This window comes from Ceraceosorus guamensis (genome assembly GCF_003144195.1).
Source record: "Ceraceosorus guamensis strain MCA 4658 unplaced genomic scaffold IE81scaffold_2, whole genome shotgun sequence".
Taxonomy (NCBI): Eukaryota; Fungi; Basidiomycota; class Exobasidiomycetes; order Ceraceosorales; family Ceraceosoraceae; genus Ceraceosorus; species Ceraceosorus guamensis.
Window position 1 is genome coordinate 442,670 of NW_020289997.1, and position 24,971 is coordinate 467,640.

Here is a 24,971-nt window from a genome sequence, read left to right on the forward strand (position 1 = left end):
TGTCAATAGACTGGGAAGCTCGGGTCGACCTCTTTGCTCCACGCTTGTAGCCCGCCGATCACGTCTACAAAGGTGAATCCATCTGCGCGCTGCGCAGCGAAAGTGTGCACCTCTTCATTGCCTGTCGTAGACGCTTGCTCATCTTGAGCCTCGTGAAGCAGATCAGCGGCAATCTGAGAGTCATTGCCGCGTCTGCAGAGCAAGTAGATGCTAGGCGATACCTTCGATGCGCAAGTGCTCTGCTTCGAGGTGCTGCGGTTCGAAGGGTTGCCGCTGCTGCTGATGGGCGCAACACTATTTTGCAATGTTCGGATGCGCCGAAGAGTCTCGCTAGGGTTTCGACGCAAGTCGGTGTACGGTATGTCTGCGCATCGTGAGACGCGGACACGATTAGAGCCCGCGAAAGCAAGAAGAAGGAAGGAGTCTACTGTACGCACTGCAGGTATTGGGCAAGCTGACGATGCCGTACTCCACCTTTGGTCGAACGTCGATCAAAAGTGACCGAGGATTGGCTTGGGTAGTCTCTGCTCCGTTTTGCAGAATGCCAGCGAGATCCTGCGAATGCGAATGCTCCTGCATATTCAGCTGCTCTATTCGTCCGATACAACCATGCTCTGGGCAGCCCACCTGGACAGATATCCGATCTCGACCGCCTCGGCTCCCCCCTTGACCGCGCACGTCATTGAGGCCACAAAACGCCGCATAATCCTCCTGTGCTAGATCTGAGATGCGACTTTCCACATTTTCAGGATTTCCACACGAGCGACAATCTGGTCTGGCAGGTCTCAGCTTGATCGATCTAAAAGGCGGATAGGAAAAAGCAGAGCAGAGGAGCAAAGCTGGAGGGGTCGCTGGTTTCGATAAGATGCAAAGGGGTCGCATGTCAGGTATGGACAACCAAGCCAGTTCACGAGCCGCTCACATGCGCCCATGTCCGAGAGCAGCTTGATGCTTTCGACGGCCTGCAGAGTGCCCACCAGACCGGTGATCCCACCAAAGACGCCCCCGTCGGAGCAATCCACCACATCGTCGGGTCTGGGCGCTTTGGGGAACATGCACCTGTAGCATGGCCCTCTGCTTGGTCCTGCTGCAGATGATCCGTCTTTCGGAGCCGCGTCCGAGTTGTGAGGATTCTTGTTGAGCACCATGAGCTGCCCCTCTACTCCTTGTGCTGCACCGCTGACCACCTGCTTGCTGCAGAGCACAGCAGTATCGGAGATGAGATAGCGAGTCAAAACATTATCTGTGCAGTCCAAAGTGAGGTCGTGCGAGGAAACGAGAGGCATGGCGTTCGTCTTGTCGAATGCAGATGCGATCGAATCTACTCGCACGTGAGGATTGATCCTGTGGGCAGCACGAGGGATTGTGAGCAGCAAGCAAGCCGTATCGCAGCATCGCACCGCGCCTTCACCTCTGCACCGCTCTCTCGGCGCTCTCCACCTTGCTCAGTCCGACAGTCGCTTCATCGTGCAGGATCTGTCTCGCCAAGTTGCTCCTCTCCACCACATCGTGATCCACCACAGTAATGTGCCCGACTCCAGCCGCAGCGAGGTATTGGATCGCCGGACAGCCCAATCCACCCGCTCCCACCACCAGCACCCTGCTGCGTTTGAGTGCCAGCTGTGACGGCATGCCCCACGATGGCAGGATGAGTTGTCTGCCATAGCGTGTGTACTCGGACAGGCAGAGCGGGTAAGTATCAGCGGCGAGGCTGGATGGCTCTGCGGAGCTGCTTTGATTGTCTTCGGTGCTACAGACACCTTGTTGTTTCGCGAGCGAGGCCGCATTGGCGGTCGACTGTCGATGCATCATCGTATTGTTGAAAGACATGGCAGTGGCCAAGAAGGAGCAGATCAGGTGCTGTGCTGTGCTGTGCTGTGCTGTGCTGTGCTGCACCTTGCGAACGAGGTGATGGTGGATGTGGGTACGAGTGACAGCCCTGCGAACTTTCTGACCTCTTGCGACATTCGCCGGCCATTGACACTCGTGTATACCAGTCCGCAATGGGAAAGAAAATCTTGCCTGGGCTCACTCAACAGGCCAAGCTATAGTCATTAGTGTGAAGGTCAAAAATCGCGGCGGGTGAGTGTGAGTAGAAGTGCACATTATGTGCTGCTGCTGCTGCTGCGCTTGGAAGTTTTAGCACAGCCCCGCCAGCCTCCAACGCGCGAGCAATCACGTGAAGCGATGGTCGAAATCGGATAAGCTGAAGATGGATGCTCCATCCTCCTCGGCGCTCCCGCTCCACGCTCAGAAGCATCATCAGTTCGATGCGGCTGATGGCGCTTCATCACCTCGCCACCTCACCACCACGTAGAGCCTCGCCTTCCCTCCAAGGTCAACTTGGCACCAGCGGTCTCGCTGCCAGGCTCACCCACGTCGATTCGAATGAAGCGGCAAAAGCGCTGTCATTGGGAAGATGAGTGCATGCTGCAGCGCACCTGCGCTGGTCAGGTCCCTAAACCGGCGATGCACCAGCTCCTCCAGACTCGGCACGACCAGCGGAGCGTGGACGTCGACGCAAGCTCCCATTGCGCCATGCTGTGACACTTTGCGGCGCTCGGCAGGACTCCCTCGACCGTATTCATCCTCAGCTAAGCATGCTTCCGATGAGCAGAGCACATCCACCTCTGGACCACTGTATGCGTCCACACCCACCAGCTTCGGCCGCCCTTCGAGCAGTCTCAATCCTGCGCCAAATCCCCGTAGACAGCGGGCTTACGGGCAAGCACTGCCCCACACGCACCCTCATCTCTTTCCACGTCGCGCGGACTGGCCTGCTCCTCCCGATGCTCTGCACGCTTCTGCCGATGGGGCGGCCTCGGGCTTTCAAGTTGCAGATGACGAGCTCACACCTGGTATCACCGCTCAAGAGTACCATGAAAGGCGAAAGAGGCTGTGCGAAAAGCTGCCAGAGAACAGTGCCGTGCTGGTGATGGGCGGGCGTGTAAAGTGCATGAGCGGCAACATCTTCTATCGTTTTCGCCAAGATTCCAGCCTGTGGTACCTGACCGGCTTTCAAGAACCGGACTGCGCGCTGATTTTGCATCCTCGGGCCAGCAGCCCAAAGGGTTACAAGATGACCATGTTTGTCCCGCCCAGGGATGAGCTCAATGAGCTGTGGAATGGTGCGAGAACGGGCATAGACGGAGCGGTTGACATTTTCGGCGCGGACGAGGCCTTTGCGATGGAGCCAGCGTCGCTGCTCGCCCATCTCAAGTCCACAGTGCCCGAAGTCGATCACCTCTACATGGACTGGCCTTCAGGACCGACGTTCCCGCGCACACCATCACGGCGCTCCTCGCTAATTGGTGGAGGAGCATCTGGAAACATTTTCGACTTTCTCTCCCCCACTTCGGCCTCCCCATTCGACGCCTTTGCCAAGAAGTCCGACTTTGAAAATGTCGTCAAAGTGCTTCAGGAGGGCAGAAAAGTCCGACCCCTGGCGCCGATGCTGGACCAATTGAGGGTGATCAAGTCACCTGCAGAGCTAAGAATTATGAAGAGGGCTGGGGATGCCAGCTCTGCAGCCATGATACACGCCATGAGAGCAACATCTGCAGGTAGGACAGAGGGGCAAATCCAGGCCGTCTTCGAGAGAGAGACAGCGCTCAGAGGGGCACAAAGACCAGCCTACGTCCCTGTGGTTGCGTGTGGGAAGAATGCCCTGACAATCCACTACGTCGCCAACGACGGGGTCTTGCAGCCCGGAGAGCTGGTCTGCATGGATGCCGGGGGCGAAATGGACGGTTATGTCAGCGATATCACGCGAGCTTGGCCGGTGGATGGAAGCTTTACAAGCGCGCAAAAGGATCTGTACTCGGCTGTGCTTGGTGTTCTGAAGCAGTGTACAGCGCTCGCCACCCCGTCGTCGGCCTACTCCCAAGCCCAGCTACATCGCAGATCAGTCGAGCTCCTCTCTCAAGAGCTCAAGAGGCTGGGCTTCGACACGAACAAGGGCGGCGTGATGGATTTGCTTTATCCCCATAGTCTGTCCCACTGGATAGGCATCGATCTGCACGATACGCCAAGCATTGATCGTTCCACTCATCTCAGGCAAGGTCACGTCTTGACCATCGAGCCTGCAGTCTACGTGCCCTTCGACAGTCGATTCCCAAAACATTTCCAAGGAATGGGCATCAGGATAGAAGATGATATTGCTGTGCTCGAAGAGGGCAACGTGATACTGAGCGCAAATACGCCGAGGGAAATAGAGGATGTGGAGGCCACGTGTCAAGGATGCGGACGGGTCGACGATATACCCACATATCCCGTCAAGTCATCGAAAACTGACACAACGCGGACTCTTGGCAACGAGAAGGAGCAACGAAAAGGAGGCAGCTTTACGTCTGCCACGTGATCCAGGCTTTACTCTGCAACAATCGCCTCCTCAAAAAGACTCGGAAATTCCTTGCCTTTACAGAGTGCATTGCTGTAAGAGGCTTGCTTTCAGATGCGGGGCAAGACTAAAGCTGCAAATCGAGGCTTAAGCTGGCCGCAACTCGAGTTGGGTCTGGCCCGTGCAGCCCGAGGAAGTCGTGTGCGGCAGCACGACGGAAGTTGAAGAGACGCCGCTGAGCGTGATCAGCGCTCGACGGGAGTTGAACTTGGGAGGTGGGACTTGGCCTGGTGTCCTTGCTGGACGGCAATGTTGATTGCAAAATCCAAGCGTTCGGTGGCCACGCACCGAGCCGTCGTCCATGCAGTAGCTCAGTCGCTCCTTTCCCAAGGGGAAAAAAGCGTCCGGACAGCGGCCTGCTATAATGCGGGAGGAGCTAGCCATTACGCCAGTGCATGCTTGCTGCTCCACAAAGTGGAGTTGTAATGCAGAATCCAGCTCGATACTGCCAAAGGCCTGGAAATGAGCTACGGTCCTTGCCCCTTCTTGTTAGACAGAGGACGCGCGGAGATATCCTCACTTTGCCGACATTCTTGACTTGAATTTTCACGTCATTGCAGCTCGGGCGAAAATGATGAGCGCTACTCGACTGACGTTTAGACGGAAGACATTTTGTGCTTCGAAGTGTCCATGATCATCTTTCCGCACATTGCGCATACCCCCCTCTTGTAGCTGCAGCCTGGGCGATGAGGGCGAAATGTGACATTTGATCAGCGCGCGAGCTGAAGGTGTGAGCAGGCATCAGCAGGGCGATGAGCTGGTAACGGCGAGGAGTCGGAGCAGCGCACCTGGCCAGACGGTGGGTGTCTAGCGGTGGCAGGTCCCCACATCGCTTCCTGCCTCTTGCCTCTTGCGCCTGCCCTTTACCCATATCTGCCATCTCTGTTCAGAATGCCCCCAGATGGCCTTGCATCGCATACCACGCATGCTCACCTTGACAATACATGAAGCCCTGACTAGCATTCGTGCCGCAAGTCTTGCATTTTGTAGACGTAGGCGCATACCTTCCTTTGGAGCTGATGAGCTTGTTTGACGAGGGCGCTTTTCCCACCCCACTGGACGATGGTGAGGATGCTGATAGGGTGCCAGCGTTGGCTCGAGATGGACCTCCAATAGCGTTTGTCTTGCGGCCACCTACGCCCGACGATACCAGCGTGCCTTGGGCATTCCTGTTTCTCTGCAGGAGCGCGTGATTCGACAAACTCAACGGCTGAGCGGATAGACGCGACGTGGCTCGGCGGCAAGAGTGTGCACCTGTAATCTACTCTACTCACGAATGGATCTGGTGGCGCTCCCCCGCTCTTGCCCGCCAACTTCTTCTCGCACTTTGCGCAAACCATTCTGGACCCCCGCACTGGAGACGTTGAGCTCAGACTCGCGTTGGGAGTGGGCGTCTCGTCGCTTTTGCGGATCAGCTCGCGGTGAGCCGCTCTGTTGAATGGCAGTATGTGGAGTGTGGATTAGGCAGAACGAATTTGATGCGAGAGAGGTGGAAGAGGTATGGGTGCTTGCCGAGTCACATGATGATCGTGTCGTGTGAAGGTCAGCTATGCGCGCCATGCCATCGGAGTCTCGAGTATAGAGGCGCGCACGTGAGTTGGCTGATACAGGCCTATAGCAACATGCAGCGCGCCCGCATGTGTACCCTCATCAAGGATGAACACCTCCTCGCGCAACGACACTCACCCATCACTGCTCCCTCCACCCTTCTATCGTCCATCAATGAGCAACGCGAATTCAGACCGACAAGCTCAGTCGTGCTAGACTCGCAACGGATTGACGGGCCACGAACGATGTCAAATGACTCAAACATGATGAACGGTCGAGGAGGGGCTCATTCAGGTGGATCGACTTCCGTGTCCAACGGACCCAGTGCGGCGACTGGAGGTGCGGCTGGGCTGCAAAGGACAGCTAGTGCGGCGGACTCAGAGAGACACATACCCAGGGATGCAAGGATCATGGCTTTATTGCTGGCTTCCATGGGCATCGAAGATGCCGAGCCTGCAGTGCTAAGCATGCTGCTTGAATTCTCGCATCGTGAGTTCCCATGCTTCCCATCCCTTCACTTCGTTGCGGGCAGCACGCTCGACAGGCCATGAATGCATTTCGATGGCCGCCCGCCCTGCGTCTGCAGCGTCTTGGAACTGACTTCAACGACTTCGTTCCTGTGACTCCTGCTGCTCTTTGAATGCAGGTTACGCAGCGAACATTTTGCGAGATGCTCAAATCTACTCTGAGCACGCTCACTTTTCGACTCGGTCAGGCGGTGTGAACGCTTCCGCTAGCAGCCCTGCAGTGGGTCTGGAGGACATTATGCTCGCCGTCTCTGCCAAATTGGCCAATTCGGGTCGAGGAAGGGGCGCAGCAACAGAGAAGGAGGTAAGCGACTTGCACACACTCAGCAGGCTGCCTGGCTGCCTGGCTGTGGTGGAATCCTTTCGCCAAATTGCACGAAGCGTACATCTCGGCTGATCTCTTCGCTATCCACCTGTCTCGACGCAGATGCTCCTCTCTCTCGCATCCAGCCTCAATGCCACACCCTTGCCTCCGATCTCAGACACCTATGGAATCCGTCTCCCGCCTCCTCAGCACACCTTGACGAATATAGACTTCTCCATCATCCCCAATCAGCCACCTCCTGGCTATGATCCGATGCAAGAGGAAGAGGAAGAAGAAGAGGAGGGAGAAGACGAGGACGAGGCGACTATGGTAGGGACGAGGGACGAGGATGCAAGGGAAGATCGAAACGAAGAGGAAGATGTTGACGCGGATGAGGTTGCAGATGAGAGTGACGTCCGGAGCGCGAACGAGCACACGCGAGACGAAGCTGGACTTGGTGAGGATCGCACTCAGGCGAGCAGCAATGCGGAGTCTTCGACTAGCGCAGCGCAGCAAGCGGATCCAGCTCTGGGACTTGCGGCGCAGACGGCGGAACAGAGGGGACTCAAGAGGAGCTTGGAAGAGGATGAGGATTACGACTGAGACCTCCTTGCCGCGCCCTGTTCAAATTTCGACATTACTGCTGTGATGCTCTCTGATCGTCACCGGTGCGCTGCTCGTTGAATGTAATTGTATGCATCAGACATGATCACGCTGCATGCTCTCCCATGGATCGCGAAGAGGGATGTGCGCGCGCTTTCAAGACGCAACACTACGGGCAGAAAAGGGAGCGACTTCAATGAGCAGATACGCGTGTGCTGCAACTGGCCCCAAAGTCGTTCACGAAGGTACGCTTTAGAGTTAATGGAATCGCATTCGTGACGAGGGCGGGCCTATCCCGATTCGGGCGGGAAGGGCAAGGGTCCCGTGTAGCCCTTGGCTTCGTGCTTGGCTTTGAGCTCTTCCACCTTCCTCCTGCTCTCTTGCACCTGCACCTCGTCCGCGCTGTCCAAGCCTTCTACCGCCTTGGCTAGTGATCCGTCTTCGTCTACATACTCCAGCGGAACTTCCCAGCCGACTACGCGCGCGCTCGTTCGGATTCGCTCAGCTTCCGACATGCCGTGCGTAGGATTGTACCGCTGAAGCAGTTCCTGCGGAAAGCGAGAGGCAAGAGAGGGCGAGGCAAAGCGTGGTTAAAGATGATTCATGTTTGATTCTCGAGCTCTCGCCATTTGGCAAGCCGGGCGCGTGATGGCAGCGGTATGGTCTGACTGCAGACGCACAACACCCACTCCGATACTCACAGCGTGCACCCTGCTACTCCTCAGTGTCAGCTCGAGCTCTCGCAGCTGCCTGAGTCTCCGTCTGCTCTCCGCACTTGCCGAGTCCTCCGACTCAATACCTCGAGCCACTTGATTTACATACAGCGAGAGAGGAGAGACCGTCTCGCCGGAAGAAACGTTGGCCACATTGCGTCGCTGAGTGCCGTGTGTGGAAGGGTAATGAAATTGCAGCGGAAGTAGAGACGCGTGTCAGCGGAAACGGAAGATGCGAGATGAAAGGGGACAGCGTCGATTTGTGAGCACAGATCACGCTTCATGGGCATACTTGCCGGGCCTGAGATGCCTCCACTGCGCAGCGTTTTCCCAAGAATTCTGCGGCACGCCAATGCCTCCGTCATCCCGACGAGCTCCGTGATGAAAAGACCGCACTTGCCTGCATACACGTTGCTGGCCATGACAAAGGTAAGCAGCACTGACTCACCGAGTGCTTGAGCTCGTGCCTGAGTGAGTTCAGGATACTCTTGCTGACGTTTGAGGCTTTTGTGGATGTGGACATGGCGGTAATGAGGCACTTTGGTGTGGAGAGAGTGCTGTTGTGAGAGCGGCTGAATGGTCGAATGAGGAGTCGTGCTTGTGGACGCGGATCTCGCTAGAGACTCCTTTGCGCATGCGGGTCGAGCCAAGATGGATGTCGATGCCCTGAAAAGTTGGGGACGAGCTGACTGACCTCCTTCTTGGATCAGTCTGCGTAGTGAGGAGTGACTGTGAGGACTCACGAGTCAAGAGGGTGGCTGAAGCGGTATACGATGTGCGAATCAAGAAATCACGACGATCACGTGAGATTGCATGGCCACCGGGCGTTCATGCTGAACCGCCGAAATGCCGCGCGGACCGCGTCGTGCGGTGCGGTACCGTACAACCACGCCGTGCGGCCGTAGCGTAATCAAGAAGAATCAGTCAACTCGCCTTCAATCACCATTCAAATTGCAACACGTCTGTATGTCTGGGGGCGCGACGATCACAGCGACGAGAGGATCACGGCAGAGCCATTCGAGGTCTGTCGGGGAAAGGCAAAAGTCGAACGCTGCATGGACGAACGCGGTCAGAATCAAGAATCCAAGCCTTCGGATCGGCTTCATCGTGCGTCAGCGTCAGGCACGGCGTTCATCAAGAGTCAGCTGAGCCTCGCATCCTGCGTCTTGCGTCTTGCATCGGGGATCAAAGGATAAACAAAGAAGCAGCGCATCTGATACGTCACAGTCAAGATCGTCTCGGTATACTCCCGCTGGCTTGTCGGCGAGTGGCGGGCAGCTGATGGTTCACACACTGCGCTGATACAAACACGAAAGAGGTCCCTTGCATTCACTTTAAATGGACATTGCGCACGCGCCTTCATTCAATCTCCCCGCAAAACGTCATCATTGCCGCTTCTCGAGACAGCAAGGACCTATCATTAGACTCGCCCTCAAATCGCATTCCGTCAGCGGAATACGGAGACTGTAGATCAGGTCTCGCATCCTTTCTCCGCGGATACATACAGGCTCCTCACTTACGCATAATTGTGGGACGATCTAGCACAGAACGCTCTGAAACGCATACTTGCGAATTTGACGTGAGTCAAAGTGTGGCTTGCTTGGTGCTCACACGGAATGGAAGGATTGCCCTCCTCCGCACCTCTTGTACGGTCAAAGACGCCGTTGAGGTCGCTCCGGCTGATGTCGAAGGGGGCTCCGCTGCCTCAGGGTGAACCTGGGCAGGCCCTCCTCCTCTCACGCCTCTCCCGGTGGGAGCTGCGCTCGCCTATTTGAGCGACCGTACGTGGCCCTGTCCATCTCTTTGCACCTTTTTTCCCTCATCAGTTGACAATATCTGAACGATTAGCACACCCTTTCGCCTTTTCAGACAAACGAGCAACCTTGCCATTCGCATCCACGGGCATCATGGACGTAGAAACGTGAGTGTGTCAGTCTGTCGCCATGCACTGCAGAAGGAAAGTAGCCTGACTCGCGACTGAGACGAAACGTGGCCTTAGCTTCAGACGAGCTGCGCATGCTGCAGTAGACGAGATTTGCGATCATTATCTTTCCATGAGAGACAAACCCGTCACCGCTCAAGTCAAGCCCGGTTTTCTCACCGATGCTCTGCCAGGTGCGTCGCATTTCACCGTGCCATTGGAAGCGTTTGTGCTCACGCCTTTCGTCGGACTTCGAACTACCGTCACCATGTCAGACGCGGCCCCATCTTCTGGACAAGATTGGTCACGCATCAACGAAGACTTTCACTCGCTGGTCATGCCTGGCATGACGCAATGGCAGCATCCAAAGTTCATGGCTTACTATCCGGCTAATGTATCCTTCGAGGGTATTCTGGGCGACATGTGGGCCGCAGCTCTGACGAACCCGGGCTTCAACTGGATTTGCAGCCCAAGTGTAACGGAGCTGGAGCTGAAAATGATGGATTGGATGGCTGAGGCTTTCCACCTCGATCCTGCTTTCAAGCAAAGAGGCGGGCCTCAAAGCAAGGGCGTGAGTTTTCGCATGTTCGCAGCCGCCGATTCCACAGCATCTCCCACGACTGGCTGATTGCAACTCAACGTCACGCCGTGCTAAGGGCGGATTGATCTTTGGCTCCGCCTCCGAAGGTAAGCGCGCATCCGATTACATGTGTAGCTCGTTCGCAGCTAACAGTATGCCCCATGCATTCCGCGCTGAAGCTACGTTGACGGTGGCGATCGCTGCGCGAGATCGCGCTCTTCGGCATTTGACCGCCGCCTCGGGTCAAATCGAGCCCTCACGAGAGTGGGCGGCGGAGGCTACGGGCAAGCTCGTGATGTACGGCTCTACAGAGGTGAGTCATACTCATGAAGAGCTGAGCCGACAAACTTCCACCAGGAAGCTGAGATGTATTGATTGATATCTGCTCTAGACGCACAGCGTGGGCAGCAAAGCCGCGCAGATTCTGGGTCTACGTTTCCGGGCACTACCCGTCACACTTCAAAATCGTCTAGCCTTGAGGGGCGACACTCTGGCAGCCGCAATCAAGGAAGATGTGAGCGCCGGATTGGTACCATTCATGGTTTGCGCTACACTCGGAACCACGTCTACGAGTGCTGTCGACGCGCTAGACGAGATTGCCTCGGCGGCAATAATGCCCACCAAAGTTGTTGATGCGGATGTGGCCGTACATGACCACCTCGATGGCTCAACGAATGGCGCGAACGGTAACAGCACCGACTGCGCGCGTTCCGAGTCGCTGCCCCCAATCTGGCTGCACGTAGATGCCGCATACGCAGGTCCTGCCCTCTGCCTGCCAGAGATCCGAACGAAATATCAGAAAGAATTGAGCGCCCTCAATGCTAAGTTTGACAGCATATCTCTCAACATGCACAAATGGGGTCTTGTCAATTTTGATTGCTCTCCACTCTGGGTCAAGGACAGGGCCCAGCTCGCCGCCTCGCTCACGGTCACGCCCGAGTACCTCAAGACGACCGCAGCTGCCAATGGTGAGCCAAGGAAAACAGAATCGCGTAGAGTGCTTCTTTCTTCGGACATTTACTCTGCACGTCACTCTACCGCGACGCAGATCCTTCTGTGCTTGATCTAAGGAACTATCAAATTTCGCTTGGCAGACGTTTCCGCTCTTTGAAGGTATGGTTCGTGCTTCGAAGTCATGGCATCGAAGGCTTGCGTCAGCATTTGCGCGACGAGTAAGTCATCCTTCATGGAGATCCAATGGTGGCACACTGACATTGGCGCCCTTGTGCAAACTTCTCGTCCTCAGCATCTTGCTAGCGGAACGTTTCAAGAGGCTCATCGAAGACGAAGGCGACCCCTGGCAGCTAGTCGAATTCAACTTTGCCCTCCTCGTCATTCGTCTCAAACCCGCCTCTACCGACGCTGATCCCGATTCGCGCACCCGCGCTCTCTGGGCAGCTCTGGAAAAGCGCAATGATGAGCTTTTGCTCACCCAAACCTCCATTCCTGGGGCTGGATTCTGCATCCGTATCGCTTTGGGTTGTCCTAGGACGCAAGAGCGCGATGTGGACGATGCCTTTGCTGTCTTGAAACTTGCTGCTACCGAAGCCAAGCTCGTTTAAGCATTCGCATCCTGAATCCCTCAAATCTGCCTCTTTTGCAAATCTCGCTTTACCTGTCCTTGCCACTTCATGAATCAATGATGATCCTGATCAAATCATGAATGCTTCTCTCGGCCTCGGCTTTCTAGGCTGGAGCACGTCATCGTGATGGCATTCGGAGCAGGTGTGAGCCGTTTCTAGGCTTTTGTCAGATGAAGTCGAGATCACACAGCAGCAGTGTGGATGCAGACGGGCGAACTTTTGACTGTGTGAAAGGCGCGAGTTGCAAAGGTCTAGGCGCCCCAGACGGTGAGCTTGTTGACCAAGTACTCGTTGATACCATCCTGTGTTACACGAGAAGGATATGTGAGCCTAGCAGCCGCTGACGCCAAGCAGGCGTGAATGCTGCCATCCTACTCACCTTTCCTCCTTCAACACCAAAGCCACTGTGCTTGATGCCTCCAAAAGGCACGACGGCTTGAGAGATGAGAGGGCAATTGATGCCTACCATCCCGGTCTGAAGAGCGTCCGCGACACGCCAGCAGCGAGAAACGTCTTGGCTGTAGAAGTAGCCTGCCAGACCAACGGGAACGTTGTTGCACTTCCTGATGACATCTTCTTCGCTAGTGAATTTGTACAAAGCGGCGAGTGGTCCAAAGGTCTCCTCGGTATCCATAGGCTGAATGAGCAAGAGCAAGGTAGCGTCAGTATTCCGGACGCTTCTTGTGAGGACTCGGCAGAGCCAGGCTCACGCAGTTTTCGGGCATGTCGGTCAGCACAGTAGCTTCGAAGAAGAATCCCTCTCCCTTTTTGCCGCCGACCAGCACTTTGGCACCAGCGCCAACGCTCTTGTCGACGTGCTGCTGCACCTTGTCCACCCCAGCTTGATTCACAAGGGGACCGTGCGTCACGCCCTCGTCCATGCCGTAGCCAAACTTGAGCTCATCAACCTTGGCAGCGAATCGCTTGGCAAACTCGGAGTATACAGACTCGTGAACATCTGCAATCGTCGTGTTCAGGAAGAGAGCGAAGTGAGTTCACAGGCCGCCGAGCACGCCAAAGGTTGAACACCCGACTCACAGATGCGATTAGCGCAGATGCAGGTCTGTCCAGAGCCACGAAACTTGCAAGCCATTGCCCCAGCCTGTTTCAAAGAGGAAGGAGGGCGGTCCACGTCAAAATCTCTCGCGTCGGGTCCGTCAAAAGACGTTATGTACGTACGACAGCCTTGTCTAGATCTGCGTCATCAAAGACGATGAAAGGAGCATTGCCACCGCTTGGAGAGAATTCTCGTCGATCAGCAACATCCTTGAATGGTCGCGAAAGCCGAGCACTCACAGTTCCATGCTCAGCTTCTTGAGAGAGTCGGCGCTTTGTTTCATGAGCAGCTTGCCGACGCGGGTGGACCCGGTGAAGCTGAGCTTGCGGACGATGTCGTTCTCGCAAAGCTCCTTGCCGACCGCAGCCTCCGTCTCTCCCTTGGCGCAAGTCACAATGTTGACCACACCCTTGGGAATGCCGACCTTCTCGCACAGGTGGCCAAAAGCTAGCGAAGAGAAGGGCGTCTCGGCTGGTGCTTTGATGACCATGGTACAGCCTGCTGCAAGCGCGGGACCAAGTTTGCGAGTGACCTGCAGATGACGCAGAGCGCAGGCAAGGCATGTCGTGGTAAATGGACCAGCTAATAACGACTAATCAACAGCATCCAGACTCACCATTGCGGCGGGAAAATTCCAAGGCGTGATCAGGCCAACGACGCCTACAGGCTTGCGCAGGATGATGTTCTGGCGGACACCGGGTAACGTAGGGGCGACAGTGTGACCATAAGCGCGCTGAGCCTCTCCGGCGAACCAGTCGATGAAGCTGTTGGAGTAGCCGATCTCCCCTTTGGCTTCCGTGAGGGACTTGCCGTTCTCAGCCACGATGATGTGAGCCAAGTCCAAAGCGTTCTCCTCTAGCGCCAAGAAGAGCTTGGTCAGCAGCTGCGAGCGCTCCTTGGCCGTCTTGGAGCTCCAATCGGGAAAAGCTGCAGCTGCGGCTTGGATGGCAGCTGCAGTGTCCTCTTTGCCCATGTCAGGCACATCGGCCAACTTGGCGTGCGTGGCCTTGTTGAAGACTTCAAAAGTCTTTCCCGACTTGGCAGATACCCACGAACCATCGATGTAGCCCTTGGTGTTGAAGAGGGCTTCATTCTTCAGGTCAATCTTCTCCGTCTGACCGGTCTTGAGGATACCTTTTGGCATTGAAGGCATCTTGGTGCAATTGGATGATGAAAAGGTGCGAGCGCGAGTGCAGAATGTTGTATTGTCGAGGAGAGGAAGTCGCACAGAGCTGGAAGGTGCCGGGGCCAGATAGGTATCGATCCGAGAGGCGGTGAGGTGACGTTTATGTAGGCGAGCAGTTGAGGCGAGAGCGCGAGGTGGCACAGACAGCAGTTGGCTCATCTTCCGACAGTGAGAGAATGATTGTGGTTCAGTTGAGATGCATCTGACGATTGAGGCTGAGAAGCAATCTGAACGCAGCACCCTGAACACTACTCTCACGAGTCTGCGGATATGCGAGTCCGTGCTGAGGGTCCTTCGAACCAGGCAGCCCAACCCGCCGATGCGGGGTCCCACCCAGCTGCAGCGTATGCAGCTGCTGTAGAGTCGTGAGTGGAGAAGAAGCGTGTGCGCGGCATCTCTTCTGCATGCTGGGACCGGCCGGTGAAGAGCTTATTCTTGATTGCGCCTCGCTGCAAGAGTTCGAGCGGGCGGTCGTGATCATGTGGAGGCTTGGACCGCGCTCTCCAACGACACTCACACTCATCAGACTGTGACTACACGCTCGCGATCGGCGCCCTGCTGATGCTGGATGTACCGTACAGTCAACAGTCTTGAGTGAGTGTGAGTCGTGAAAACGTGAAGTTACAGCCTTGAATCGCTCATCACGCGCGGCCCATGACGACTGAAGCCAAGCTGTTTCAGCCACAGCACCGCATTCAATTCCATCAGACGCGTCCATGGATGATGTGGTTGCAGCGTGCGAGGACGCAGCATAGTCAGAGCTCCTGAGACACCATATGTGTCGTCCGAGTCGAATAGGTCTCGGCGCAGACAGTCTGAGTGAGAGCTGATGCGGTCTACGTATAGCTACTCGTCGCACGAAAGCCGACAGAGCCGCGTCAGACAGGAGGTTGTGGCGAGTCTTGGCAGTCTCAAAGCTCCTCGACGTGCTGTCGTATAGAGGATGGCAGGTGACAGTCTGCTGTGATTGGCGGATGGATTTGTCGGATGGTGAGAGAGGGAGGACAATGGTCTCAATTTGGCTCCCCTTGCTATACCCCCCTTCGCGTTCACTGCATGCCGATCCGCCTCGCGCTCCCCACAGCATGCATGCAGTCACGAGTGATGGCAGCATTCATCGCAGAGCTAGATATCGTGAGAGCTCTTTGCCACCTGCTACGTGAATGACAGCAACCAAAGATCGCAAGCCGAGCGTGACTGAGGAAGCCCAATTGAAGCCTGTCTTTGATCGTTGAATGTGCATGCTGGCTCGAGCTGCATGCTCCAAACTGAATCACAAATGCTCACGGTGACTGCGTGGAAACAGCGGCTTTCTCGAGCCTAGGCGCGTTCCTGGCTGTCGTCCACGCATTGGTGTTCACCGCGGGGCGTGGATGCATGCTTGGCAACACAAATGGCAGCTTCATGTGCGGGATGAGAGCAGGGGTTCAATGAGCCCTTTCCCGACGACGCCGTCAAGCCAGGATATGCTTAGAGGCAGAATATCCCCTCGCTTCCGTGAGCGCCCTGATGGGTCTCGCCATGAGCTCATTAGCAATGCGAATGAATCCTTGCCATGGCCGCACGGGCTCACCAGCCCGAAGTGCAACAAGAAGAATTCGCAAGACGAGCTCGAAAAGTGAGCAGTTTTGAGTCAAACTCAAGTCTTGGTGAGCCAGGAGTTGATGATTTACTCACGACTTGTTGTGATTCAAATTCGTGCTTGGGTGCGGGTATGCTATCTGGACGTTCACGTGATATGGGGCTACTAGATCACGTGCAGACCTTTGACTCGATGAGGTCCGTGCACCTGTCGGCGCGTGTGAATCAAATTTAAGTCCGCGGCGAACGGCTGGTCATCGAAATCCTTATCAGCAATCTGCGAATGGAAGCACATTCACGCTTATCTCTCCCTCGAGCAGTCCACGCGCACTGCAGCACTCTCGACGTCTAGCTCCCTCGCCCGCTCATCAAGCGAGGCTTCGAACAAGAAGTGGTTTAGAGCTGCCTGGCCGTACATGCGACCAAGAAGCGCACACTACACGGCCTTCCGCCCGGAACCGCGCTTCCTTTTCTGCCTCGTAGCGCTTCGCCCGCCTGCACGCCGACTTGGAGCCGACTTGCTTCAGTGAAAGCGGAAGGTCATCAGGAGCAACCTGAAGCTGTGACGGCGCAGACTCCGGAGACACTTGGTCCATGCTGCTGCTGCATGATCGGCGTTGACTCAGGTGCATCCACAAGGTGCAGCCACGTCTGGTTCTATAGAGCTACAGCAGGCTGCTGCAGTGCATGGTCGGCGACCAGCTCGAGCAGGTTCACCCGAAAAAGGTGCAGAGGCAGAGAAGCGAATCTCATGTGAGTGATTTTAGCGTACCGAGTACCGTTTCAAAGCTTTCTGCACAGTCGTTCGTGAGTGCTGTGTCGCTTGCCTCGAAGGGGTGCCTTTGCGTGGTCTTCGGCCCTGCATAGTTACGCCGTTCAAGATGAAGGGGACAAGCGTTTCAGGTCCGACAAGGCGGGATACTTGATAGCAGGGCTAGACCGGCATGCAAACAAAAGCAAGGCCCAGAAACTCGCCGCTGCTGCTTTGAGCGTCCGGTGATGCCATGCAACAGTCACCATGCAGTCAGAGAGAGGAAGGAGCATGTTGCTCTGTGGCTTGCATGCACGGCGAATCTCAAGGCTGCGTGCCAATCTTGCAAGTCCAATCAAGAAATCTGGCACGGATCCATCGGCGATGCTCGATTCGTGACTCGCTTCCGCCATCTCCACCGCATTTCCTTGCCCTGAACCGTACGTATAGCAGAGACGGAGCTAGTTACGTGCCACACTAGCTGCTCCCTCATCTTCTGCTGTAAGCGTTCCATCGGCGATTTCATCCTTCTGCCTTCCGACCTCCATTCTTCCCTCGGCGGATGCAGAGGTGGGTTTACCTGTACATCGACCCTCGCTCCCTTCTCTTTCTCACGCGTCGCTCGCACGTTGAGTTCGCTGTCACTGCCCAAACCCCGCTGCTTCCTTCTCGATACCTCGCCTCGAGAAGCTGTCCAGCTGTGCGTTCGCAAGCGTAGTGTTGCTGACGAGCGCGCGCTCCTGTTCACTCGTGCTCGCGGGCGGAAACGCTCTTCTCGACCTGGCGACATGTCCTGGATACTACCGTGATCGGAATCGTGCCTCTCATCCGCCATGTCTCCTCCGACGCCGGATGGGCGATTGCCAACTGATCGGACGTTGAACGATGACGACGAACGCGTATCGCGACCAATCCGCCCTCTGGGCACTGCTCGTCACCCGGCTCGCTCGACAACGCCAACGCCCTCAAATCCACATGGGACTCCTCCGCCCACTCCTCTATACCCTCGTGGATCTACCGGACCCGACCATGCGCCTACTAAACCTGCCTTCCGATCCGTACGCGAAATGGCGCTCGCGGCGATCGGACCTCCGTTGGATCCGGCATCGCTGCGTTCTCGCCTTGCTGCCTACCGACCATGGTATCCTTTCCCTTTGGATGACTTGGGGACCCCCAACCATCTGCCGCTAGCTCCATCTGGTGCTGTCGCCGCCATCCCGGCAAATTTCGATCGGCTGGACGTCCGGCGTATCTCGAACACGTCGACTTCTTCGACTGACACTGCCGCATCATCGACATCTGCCCGGCTATCTGACGCTGCGATTTCTCCTCCCACTGAAGTCTCACCCTTGCCCTTGCCGCTCCCCCTTTCTCGGCTTGCATCTTGGTCTGCCACCTCCGACAGCGCGCGGCGTTCTTTCAGTGCAGAGCCTGAAGAACTGACATCTCGCGCCACGCGCCTTCCCCCCCGCGGAGCGTCTGGTCTGGGAATCATGACCCTAGCACAGGCGGATCAGCACCCCGTTGCTGGGCCTTCGCGCTCGCACGAGTCTGAGCATGCGCTGGAGCATGAACGGAACAGTCTAGGAAGCAGCAGTGGTCACGAGGAGGAGAAGGAGCGGGCTCATTTCCAGAACGTGCTCCGCGCCTTCAACGCGTACCTGCCCCACTCTGTGAGCACAGGTGCCTATGCATATCTAGCATACGAGTGACGAGCTAATGGCGCTCCACGCTCTCGCTGTCGTGTGGCAGCTGGCAGCGAACAACGCAAGGCGAAAGTCTTTCTACTCTTTGGCGCGTTCGCACCGCTTGCTTCTTTCTCAGGTCGGCCCAGAGCTTCCTGGACCCCTCGTTGAGATGGAGAACGAGGAGGGTCATGATTCTTCGGTTCCAGATGCTAACAGCGCCGTCAGAGGAGGCAGGGGACAAGAGTCAGCCGGCCGCGAGCGCCACACCCTGCCTCCCGGCGGCCGCGGATTCAAATCTCGTCTGGATGAGATCGACGATAGGATACGAAGAAACGCGGACGTGCTGAGCTTGATCGTGGAAGACTCGCGTGGATTTTTGGACGACGCTCGTGCTGATGGCGCAGAGACTGATGCGAGCGCAGCTAGCGAGAAAATTTCAGCCGCTTCCGCAGAAAAGTTGGCGCACGGTCATGTTGAGCCGCAAGGCGATGCTGCGCTCAAAGTTCAAACTGCCCATGCGCCCGGGGCTGCCGTGCCTCGCGACATTGTGAGGAGTGCGCCACAGAGTGAAAGATCTTCTAGTGGCAATCTTCGGCCTACAGAAGAACAAGCGTTGAAACGCCAAAGACGACGCACCCCTCTCGATGCTCCCAGGCACACCAATTTGAGCACGAGCACTGACAGTGCATCTGGGCGCAGCAATGTAGGAAGTGGGGAAGGCTCGTCCGGATCCTCAGGGTCTCTCAGGGATGATCCTTCCGCGGCCCCTTTCTCCAGAGAGGGCGCGGAAAAGTCTCGACAGCGCCCTAGCAGCAGAGGAGCTTCCACTCGGACGTCCGAGCATGAGATTGACAAGATCCGCAGCACCATCAAGCAGCTTGTCAGGGATTGGAGCGACGAAGGCGCGCAAGAGCGTGAAGCGGCCTATGGACCCATCCTAGACGCTCTCGACGCGCGCTTCGGAGAAGTGCCCAGTACGTCGCGTAATCAGGTCAGGGTGCTGGTGCCAGGGGCAGGCTTGGGACGCTTGGCGTTCGAAATTGCCTGGCAGGGCTACAGCTCTCAGGGAAACGAGTACTCGTTCTTCATGCTCCTGGCGTCGCATTGGATACTGAACAAGTCGAGCGGCAGGCACGCTCATACTGTCTACCCGTACGTGCACTCATCATCTAACTGGAGAAAGGCCTCGGACATGCTTCAAGGGATCAGAATTCCGGATGTCAACCCAACTGATCTACCGCCTCATGTGGACTTCAGTATGGTTGCAGGCGAGTTCGTTGACGTGTATTCCAAAGAGCAGGAAATCGGTGGCTGGGATGCAGTTGCGACCGTCTACTTTGTTGATACCGCGCGGAATATTGTCAAGTATCTTGAAGTCATCAACCATCTGCTCCCTGTCGGAGGATTCTGGTGCAACGTCGGGCCGCTACTTTGGCACTTTGAAAATAATGGAGACCTTAGCATCGAGTTGACCCTTGAGGAGATGATGGACCTCATCCAGCTTATGGGCTTTGAAATAGAGGTGAGTGCGATTCGGCGGTGATACCTGCCACTCTCGTACCGAAGTTCACCAATCTTGCGCTCCGATGATGCGCTACAGGAGCATCGGACCCTGGAGAGTCAACCTTACACGGGCAACGCCAGTGGCATGTTGTCATACGAGTACACCCCAGAGTTTTGGGTAGCGCGCAAAGTCAAAGAAGCACCTCCCGGATCCGAGGTAGCCGGGGACAAGTCCGACGGATTGAGGCGCACATGATGTTCGGAATCTTGGTGATTGGTGTTGGTACGCTTGAATTGTTTAATTGCAACGCAGTCACCGCAAACAAAGCGCATGCAATGGCGCACAGTCCTGCCCATGATGTTCTTGAAGCGCTTCGATACTCGCATCAGAAGCCAAGTGCCAGTCTCTGCCGAAAGGCCGGAGTGGTCTCGCGAACAGCGACGCTCAGAAAGAATGATCAGGACTGTGACGGAGCCGCTCTTGTCTAAAAGCCTCCTGTGTCTCGGAGTAATGCGCTGCGTTTGCGTCTGTGAGAATCTGCAACAACTTCTCATCGGATACGGAATGCCGCGCTACCTCTGTCAGCAGCAGTCAGAAGCAAACGGGGTAGTACTGCTGTCAGAGGAAGCAATTGAATGTGAGCGCCGTTTTCGGAAAGCCTGAGTCCTCACCTTGGCCCTCAAGGTGCAGAACAGGAATGTCTGCGGAGCGGGGCAAGACGCAGACATCAGAATCGGATCCACATCTGCGGACCAATTCAAGTGCTCTATGTGCGACTTTTCCGCTTGCTCACCGTATTGGTACAGTCTCCTCCAGTACTTGACATTGACGTTTTCATCATCGCGAATATTGTACAGCGTCAGTACGTGTGGATGCTGGATCGTGATTGTAATTTGAAGCACGGCGATAAGCATCAACACGAAGCTAGCTTGCCTTTGGCCTCTGCAGAGTAGATCTCTCACCTGAATCGAGAGACGTTGCAATTGGTCCTTGACAACATCGCACAAGCTGCAGCCTGTGCCTGTGTACAGCGTAAAGTGTGGCAAGCCCGCTAGGCCGCTTGCAGACGCATGGCTAGATGCTGCCGAGGTGTGATTTCTGATCGGGCTCAGTGACTCCAAATCCACGAGCCTTCGCCGACCGAAACTCTTGCTATTGCGACGCACGCACACCCGCCGTTGCGTGACGAATCGAGATGCCACCTCGCTGGCGCAGCTCTTCGCAGCTACGAGACTTGGCATGGCAGCTCCAGACCACATGTCTCTGAACTGTGTGCTGAAGCTTACCTCGATCGAGGTGGTCGAATCTTCGAATCCTTGCCAGCGCGGTTTGTCGTGCTTGTCGTCGTTCAATTCCAGATTTTGGGGGGGGGGGGGTATGATTCTCTTCCTTTGCCCCCCGACCTGAGGGCTTCCGAAGTTGCCTGGTTCACCCGATACTCAAGGCACGCCGCAAACGCTCTCCTATCGGGGGCCAAGCTGCTGGGAGAGGTTTCGTGCACGACTTCTTAACCTGCTGCAACTAATTACTCACGAGCTCCACTTTGCGCGTCGATCGTTGCCGGTGCCCGCAAGCGCAGACAAGTCAAGAGTCAAAGTGGGGTATATGTAGGTGGACTGTATATATGTATATCTATTATTCACTCCACACGGCTCGTCACCTCGAGTGTTTCTGCTCTGCTGGACTCTTGACGCACATCAACTTGTTCACATTCAGATTTGATTCACCATTCAGATTCAAGATTGACTTCGCGCTCAAGGCATTCACTCATCACTTGTGACTGCATGGTGACCGTGATTCTCAAGTCACGAGACGGCAGCGCGAAGCGTGCGGCTATCTTGTATGCATCAATTTTGAATCTTGAATCAAATAAGCTGCGCGAAAGCGCTCAATCGCTGATGCGCGCGCTCGACACGCAGCACAGCCACCGCATCATGCGCGCCGGATTCTCGCAGCTGCATCGCCGCGCGTGAGAAGCCAGTGATCAACGAACGAGCTTGGATGAGGGGAAGCTAGGCGTTGTTGGCATGCATCTCACAAACAGTCATGAGTCGAGAATGGATGGTTCTTCGCACGCTGTTGATTGCGCACGTGAGTCAGTCAGCAGTCGCTTGATCTCCATTCGTGATGTAAGAGCTACAGGGAAAGGTCCTGGATCCGCAAAGCTTGAGACCTCTGCCCATCATCATCGAGGACCCCTTTTCACACGTTCGGTGAGCAAGACCCATCGACGATGGGATCTACGCATAGTCGGCAGCTACCGCGGCCTCGACCTACAAAGGGGCCCGTGCACATCAATGAGGCTTTCACAAGACATGGACAGCCTCTTGTGCTCAGCTTGGACGCTCTTCGAAGCAAAAATCCATTCAAGAATGCTGGCCACGCAGCCACAGTCACCGTGCGTTACCTTTGCGCATTGAAGTTTGCGCGCTCAGGTCGGCTCAGCAAGAGTCTTATTTTGCTTCCGTAGGACCGCCTCACTGGCGAGGTGATCTTTCGCGTGTCGGCAAAGCATGGAGGTCGTCAAAGTAAGTGGAGGCTGGCTTACTAGTCCAGGATGCCGACTCAGCTTGCTCAAAATGAGCGCCGTCTCCTTCCTAGTGATCACTTCGCACGATGGGAAACCCCTTCTGAGCCTTGATGTTGAACACCGAGCTTTCGCCTCGACCAAAATGGCCGCTTATCTGGCCGGAGAGAGTCAAGAAACCAACCCAGTCTTGGTCGCAAAGCCCATCGATTCTTCGCGAAAGGTTCTGCAGGTGATGGTGTCGAACCGAGCTTCGGACGATGGCCAGGTACAATTCATCATAGACTGCAAACGGGTGAGCGAGGTTTCTTCGCGGATCCGTAGCCATGCGAGGCTCACGCGTGCTTTGACACTTTGGGCGACGGCGTCGATAGTCCGGAAGACAACGTGGAGGTTCGTTGACCATGAATGGGGTACTGATTGACTACGTGTCCTACGACAAGAAAGTGGATCGAAGTGTCTCCTTTACGGTGCCACTCGGTGCAGACGCTTTGCTGTTTGCAGCGATGATGTGCTGCCTGGTGAGAGTCTTTCCCAACCCAACCATATCAAACCGGCGTTCTCTAACAATCCTCAATCTTTGCCTGACATTACTGGTCCCTTGCTGCCAATGATACAGAGTCGGATGTTCATGGAGCGAGATCGAGCTCGACGAAGATCTGCCGCTGGCGGTGCAGCAGCTGGAGGGGGAGCGGGTGGAGGCGGTGGGTGCTGAAGATCAGTTCGGAAGCTGGCCGCCCCACTTTCTCTGTAAGCTGGCGATTGCTGTCGTCTCTAGCCCCGGGAATGTTTGCCCAAGCAAGGCTTGACCCAGCCTCGAGACCGAAGGCATTCTGAAGCAGTCGTCCGCTCGGTGTGAACTTTTCAGCGGTCCCAGTCTCCTTTCGCAGAATGGCGTCCGCCTCACTTACGCACTACGCACAATCCACCCTTGACTACTGTAGATGCGAGCCTTGTCAACCTTACACCGTCGGCGCTGTAAGCGCTGGTCACCAACCCCCGATGCACGTACGGGCGCAAACGATAAGCAAATGGTGAGGCCACCCGGTATCCGGCTTGTTCAAACGATGATGTGCGTTGGGGGGGGGTTTGGTGTGGCGCTGCCTATCTGTATCAGGCACCTCTACATCGGCACCCGTGACTCTGGGCCACTTGGTAGGCACGAGTCATAATGAGCCAAAATTGCTCGTGAGTACTACTACTATTGGAGCTAGGAAAACGATTCAGCTATGGCGCGAAGATAGCAAAAAACTCGAAGTCGCTTTGACCCACCTCAAGTCACCTTGATTCCTTCCCCTGTTTTCCCTTCAAATTTCGTGATCGCAAGCTGATTACCTTGCCAGGAACCGCTCTCCAACAAGAGACACTCGCACCGCGACCGGGTCTTGCATGGCGACTTGCCCGCTTACGTACTCTGAACAAACCTGGAATTCACATACCGCAATACCCGGGCTACTGCGGCCCGCCCGTTCCTGCGTCGGGAACCGGAGGTTGCTGTGGTGTGTGTGTGTGTGAAACGGAGCTTGAGAGCGCGCGTGTCGAACCAGTCTCGATGTTTATAAGTCACCACAGTACCTGTCTGCCAGCTCGATCATCTGCCGTGCTGTTATGCGGCAATCTCGTCATCGTGTCTCATGCACGGCACAGAGGCCAAGAATAGCACACACGCTAATTGCTCGCTTGCATATGCAAGGTCTCGATACAAGGCGTTTGCGGGCAAAGTCAGGAGCAGGTGCGGCGGTACGTCCGACGCCTCTCAGAGCTTCGCCCGATGCAGACACTCGATCGAAACTCTGACTGACAAAGTCGCAGGATACAGACTGTGCTGCTCGTAATTCCGTTATTCGCGCTGCGGGCAAAGCGCGGTACAATCACGAGCAGTCGTGAGTCATGGCAGTCAGTCGTCAGTCAGTGAGTGGTGGACTGTCGATAAGCTTGGTGCAGCCGGCTTGCTGACAGCCGAACACCGCTCAACAAACAACCGAGCGTGACAGGTTCGTGCGAGGGCCGTCCCTCTGCACTCGCGACTCAATGTCCGCCTAGTGTCGCGACTACATCTATGTTCCGCTAAAGTATTCAAGGTTCTCAACGGCTGCAGTCAAGAGTACACATGTAGAGAGGCGTCAGAGTGTGACGGAGCAGACGCTCGGATGCTCATCAATCACCGTTGCATGCACTCGGACTGGTGACGGTACGGTGACTGTCAATCTAGAAACAACAGTCGCCGATGTTGCGTTTCTATGCTGGGGCAAGCAAGGTTTCGCCTTGTGCTTGGGAGACCACCCGAGAGCTTGGTCGCAAGCTGCTCCAAGCGTCCGTGATGAGTTTAGAATTCCTTGCAACATGCAAACGCTGATTGCAAGTGCAAACGCTGTTTGCAGCCCAAATATGAATGTGCATCCGCGGTCTGCAGTCACAGCGCAGGTCTATTGGACACAAACTCATTTCACGTCGCTCCGGATTTGTGTGTACAGTGATCGCTTCGCGGGTAGCGTGACG

At 55.9% G+C, this 24,971-nt stretch overlaps 10 protein-coding genes across 10 annotated transcripts; 5 read left to right on the forward strand and 5 right to left on the reverse strand.

Moving 5' to 3' along the window:
• Nucleotides 1-2: 2 nt before the first annotated feature.
• Nucleotides 3-2,066, reverse strand: IE81DRAFT_363546 (hypothetical protein; the record flags this gene model as incomplete). The annotated part of the gene is made up of 5 exons (XM_025516786.1): nucleotides 1,412-2,066; nucleotides 923-1,344; nucleotides 628-851; nucleotides 438-555; nucleotides 3-364 (listed from the first exon to the last, which is right to left on the reverse strand). Exons 1-5 carry the CDS (start codon nucleotides 1,828-1,830, stop codon nucleotides 3-5), a joined length of 1,545 nt encoding a protein of 514 aa, XP_025373284.1. The 5' UTR covers nucleotides 1,831-2,066.
• A 199-nt stretch (nucleotides 2,067-2,265) lies between these two features.
• On the forward strand, nucleotides 2,266-4,293 carry IE81DRAFT_336022 (hypothetical protein; the record flags this gene model as incomplete). Its single annotated transcript, XM_025515462.1, has 4 exons — nucleotides 2,266-2,449; nucleotides 2,595-2,640; nucleotides 2,662-4,232; nucleotides 4,280-4,293. The coding sequence occupies exons 1-4, from the start codon at nucleotides 2,389-2,391 to the stop codon at nucleotides 4,291-4,293; spliced, it is 1,692 nt and encodes a 563-aa protein (XP_025373285.1). The 5' UTR covers nucleotides 2,266-2,388.
• A 654-nt stretch (nucleotides 4,294-4,947) lies between these two features.
• On the reverse strand, nucleotides 4,948-5,936 carry IE81DRAFT_83907 (hypothetical protein). Its single transcript, XM_025517685.1, has 3 exons — nucleotides 5,674-5,936; nucleotides 5,333-5,576; nucleotides 4,948-5,078 (listed from the first exon to the last, which is right to left on the reverse strand). The coding sequence occupies exons 1-3, from the start codon at nucleotides 5,737-5,739 to the stop codon at nucleotides 4,996-4,998; spliced, it is 393 nt and encodes a 130-aa protein (XP_025373286.1). The 5' UTR covers nucleotides 5,740-5,936; the 3' UTR covers nucleotides 4,948-4,995.
• A 403-nt stretch (nucleotides 5,937-6,339) lies between these two features.
• On the forward strand, nucleotides 6,340-7,024 carry IE81DRAFT_280764 (transcription factor TAFII-31; the record flags this gene model as incomplete). The annotated part of the gene is made up of 3 exons (XM_025511504.1): nucleotides 6,340-6,436; nucleotides 6,594-6,778; nucleotides 6,902-7,024. Coding segments are annotated over 3 exons (405 nt in total), but the record flags the coding sequence as incomplete, so codon positions are not given.
• Nucleotides 7,025-7,642: 618 nt separating this feature from the next.
• IE81DRAFT_319511 (hypothetical protein) lies at nucleotides 7,643-8,846 on the reverse strand. The gene is made up of 3 exons (XM_025512741.1): nucleotides 8,543-8,846; nucleotides 8,083-8,256; nucleotides 7,643-7,929 (listed from the first exon to the last, which is right to left on the reverse strand). The coding sequence occupies exons 1-3, from the start codon at nucleotides 8,615-8,617 to the stop codon at nucleotides 7,672-7,674; spliced, it is 507 nt and encodes a 168-aa protein (XP_025373288.1). The 5' UTR covers nucleotides 8,618-8,846; the 3' UTR covers nucleotides 7,643-7,671.
• A 705-nt stretch (nucleotides 8,847-9,551) lies between these two features.
• On the forward strand, nucleotides 9,552-12,321 carry IE81DRAFT_84005 (PLP-dependent transferase). The gene is made up of 9 exons (XM_025517686.1): nucleotides 9,552-9,673; nucleotides 9,964-10,015; nucleotides 10,094-10,209; nucleotides 10,291-10,586; nucleotides 10,672-10,702; nucleotides 10,775-10,908; nucleotides 10,987-11,563; nucleotides 11,644-11,767; nucleotides 11,842-12,321. The coding sequence occupies exons 2-9, from the start codon at nucleotides 10,002-10,004 to the stop codon at nucleotides 12,155-12,157; spliced, it is 1,608 nt and encodes a 535-aa protein (XP_025373289.1). The 5' UTR covers nucleotides 9,552-9,673; nucleotides 9,964-10,001; the 3' UTR covers nucleotides 12,158-12,321.
• Nucleotides 12,322-12,429: 108 nt separating this feature from the next.
• IE81DRAFT_327578 (putative UGA2-succinate semialdehyde dehydrogenase) lies at nucleotides 12,430-14,388 on the reverse strand (the record flags this gene model as incomplete). Its single annotated transcript, XM_025515082.1, has 7 exons — nucleotides 12,430-12,480; nucleotides 12,558-12,815; nucleotides 12,889-13,136; nucleotides 13,217-13,280; nucleotides 13,358-13,412; nucleotides 13,475-13,767; nucleotides 13,852-14,388. 7 exons carry the CDS (start codon nucleotides 14,386-14,388, stop codon nucleotides 12,430-12,432), a joined length of 1,506 nt encoding a protein of 501 aa, XP_025373290.1.
• Nucleotides 14,389-17,408: 3,020 nt separating this feature from the next.
• On the forward strand, nucleotides 17,409-20,382 carry IE81DRAFT_84172 (N2227-domain-containing protein). Its single transcript, XM_025517687.1, has 3 exons — nucleotides 17,409-18,426; nucleotides 18,506-19,963; nucleotides 20,042-20,382. The coding sequence occupies exons 1-3, from the start codon at nucleotides 17,587-17,589 to the stop codon at nucleotides 20,198-20,200; spliced, it is 2,457 nt and encodes an 818-aa protein (XP_025373291.1). The 5' UTR covers nucleotides 17,409-17,586; the 3' UTR covers nucleotides 20,201-20,382.
• On the reverse strand, nucleotides 20,202-21,555 carry IE81DRAFT_319516 (hypothetical protein). Its single transcript, XM_025512742.1, has 4 exons — nucleotides 20,908-21,555; nucleotides 20,739-20,820; nucleotides 20,617-20,646; nucleotides 20,202-20,523 (listed from the first exon to the last, which is right to left on the reverse strand). The coding sequence occupies exons 1-4, from the start codon at nucleotides 21,202-21,204 to the stop codon at nucleotides 20,390-20,392; spliced, it is 543 nt and encodes a 180-aa protein (XP_025373292.1). The 5' UTR covers nucleotides 21,205-21,555; the 3' UTR covers nucleotides 20,202-20,389.
• Nucleotides 21,556-21,983: 428 nt separating this feature from the next.
• Nucleotides 21,984-23,251, forward strand: IE81DRAFT_84201 (hypothetical protein). Its single transcript, XM_025517688.1, has 4 exons — nucleotides 21,984-22,343; nucleotides 22,416-22,473; nucleotides 22,547-22,767; nucleotides 22,847-23,251. The coding sequence occupies exons 1-4, from the start codon at nucleotides 22,179-22,181 to the stop codon at nucleotides 23,084-23,086; spliced, it is 684 nt and encodes a 227-aa protein (XP_025373293.1). The 5' UTR covers nucleotides 21,984-22,178; the 3' UTR covers nucleotides 23,087-23,251.
• Nucleotides 23,252-24,971: the final 1,720 nt, after the last annotated feature.

What these genes read in the sequence shown, in the direction of transcription:
- IE81DRAFT_319511 (XM_025512741.1), bottom strand. Translation starts at nt 8,617, where the DNA reads ATGTCCACATCCACAAAAGCCTCAAACGTCAGCAAGAGTATCCTGAAC. An exon ending in GGCACGAGCTCAAGCACTCG is followed by an intron (nt 8,257 to 8,542) that starts GTGAGTCAGTGC and finishes CACGGCACTCAG; the next exon opens with CGACGCAATGTGGCCAACGT. An exon ending in GGAGTAGCAGGGTGCACGCT is followed by an intron (nt 7,930 to 8,082) that starts GTGAGTATCGGA and finishes CGCTTTCCGCAG; the next exon opens with GAACTGCTTCAGCGGTACAA.
- IE81DRAFT_319516 (XM_025512742.1), bottom strand. Translation starts at nt 21,204, where the DNA reads ATGTGGTCTGGAGCTGCCATGCCAAGTCTCGTAGCTGCGAAGAGCTGC. An exon ending in TGCAACGTCTCTCGATTCAG is followed by an intron (nt 20,821 to 20,907) that starts GTGAGAGATCTA and finishes ATCACGATCCAG; the next exon opens with CATCCACACGTACTGACGCT. An exon ending in TCTGCACCTTGAGGGCCAAG is followed by an intron (nt 20,524 to 20,616) that starts GTGAGGACTCAG and finishes TGCTGCTGACAG; the next exon opens with AGGTAGCGCGGCATTCCGTA.
- IE81DRAFT_84201 (XM_025517688.1), top strand. Translation starts at nt 22,179, where the DNA reads ATGGGATCTACGCATAGTCGGCAGCTACCGCGGCCTCGACCTACAAAG. An exon ending in GCCACGCAGCCACAGTCACC is followed by an intron (nt 22,344 to 22,415) that starts GTGCGTTACCTT and finishes TTGCTTCCGTAG; the next exon opens with GACCGCCTCACTGGCGAGGT. An exon ending in AAAGCATGGAGGTCGTCAAA is followed by an intron (nt 22,474 to 22,546) that starts GTAAGTGGAGGC and finishes TCTCCTTCCTAG; the next exon opens with TGATCACTTCGCACGATGGG.
- IE81DRAFT_83907 (XM_025517685.1), bottom strand. Translation starts at nt 5,739, where the DNA reads ATGGTTTGCGCAAAGTGCGAGAAGAAGTTGGCGGGCAAGAGCGGGGGA. An exon ending in GAGCGCCACCAGATCCATTC is followed by an intron (nt 5,577 to 5,673) that starts GTGAGTAGAGTA and finishes GCGCTCCTGCAG; the next exon opens with AGAAACAGGAATGCCCAAGG. An exon ending in GGGCTTCATGTATTGTCAAG is followed by an intron (nt 5,079 to 5,332) that starts GTGAGCATGCGT and finishes CTCATCGCCCAG; the next exon opens with GCTGCAGCTACAAGAGGGGG.
- IE81DRAFT_84172 (XM_025517687.1), top strand. Translation starts at nt 17,587, where the DNA reads ATGTCTCCTCCGACGCCGGATGGGCGATTGCCAACTGATCGGACGTTG. An exon ending in ACGCGTACCTGCCCCACTCT is followed by an intron (nt 18,427 to 18,505) that starts GTGAGCACAGGT and finishes GTCGTGTGGCAG; the next exon opens with CTGGCAGCGAACAACGCAAG. An exon ending in TTATGGGCTTTGAAATAGAG is followed by an intron (nt 19,964 to 20,041) that starts GTGAGTGCGATT and finishes GATGCGCTACAG; the next exon opens with GAGCATCGGACCCTGGAGAG.
- IE81DRAFT_84005 (XM_025517686.1), top strand. An exon ending in TCTCACCGATGCTCTGCCAG is followed by an intron (nt 10,210 to 10,290) that starts GTGCGTCGCATT and finishes TCACCATGTCAG; the next exon opens with ACGCGGCCCCATCTTCTGGA. An exon ending in CTTTGGCTCCGCCTCCGAAG is followed by an intron (nt 10,703 to 10,774) that starts GTAAGCGCGCAT and finishes TCCGCGCTGAAG; the next exon opens with CTACGTTGACGGTGGCGATC.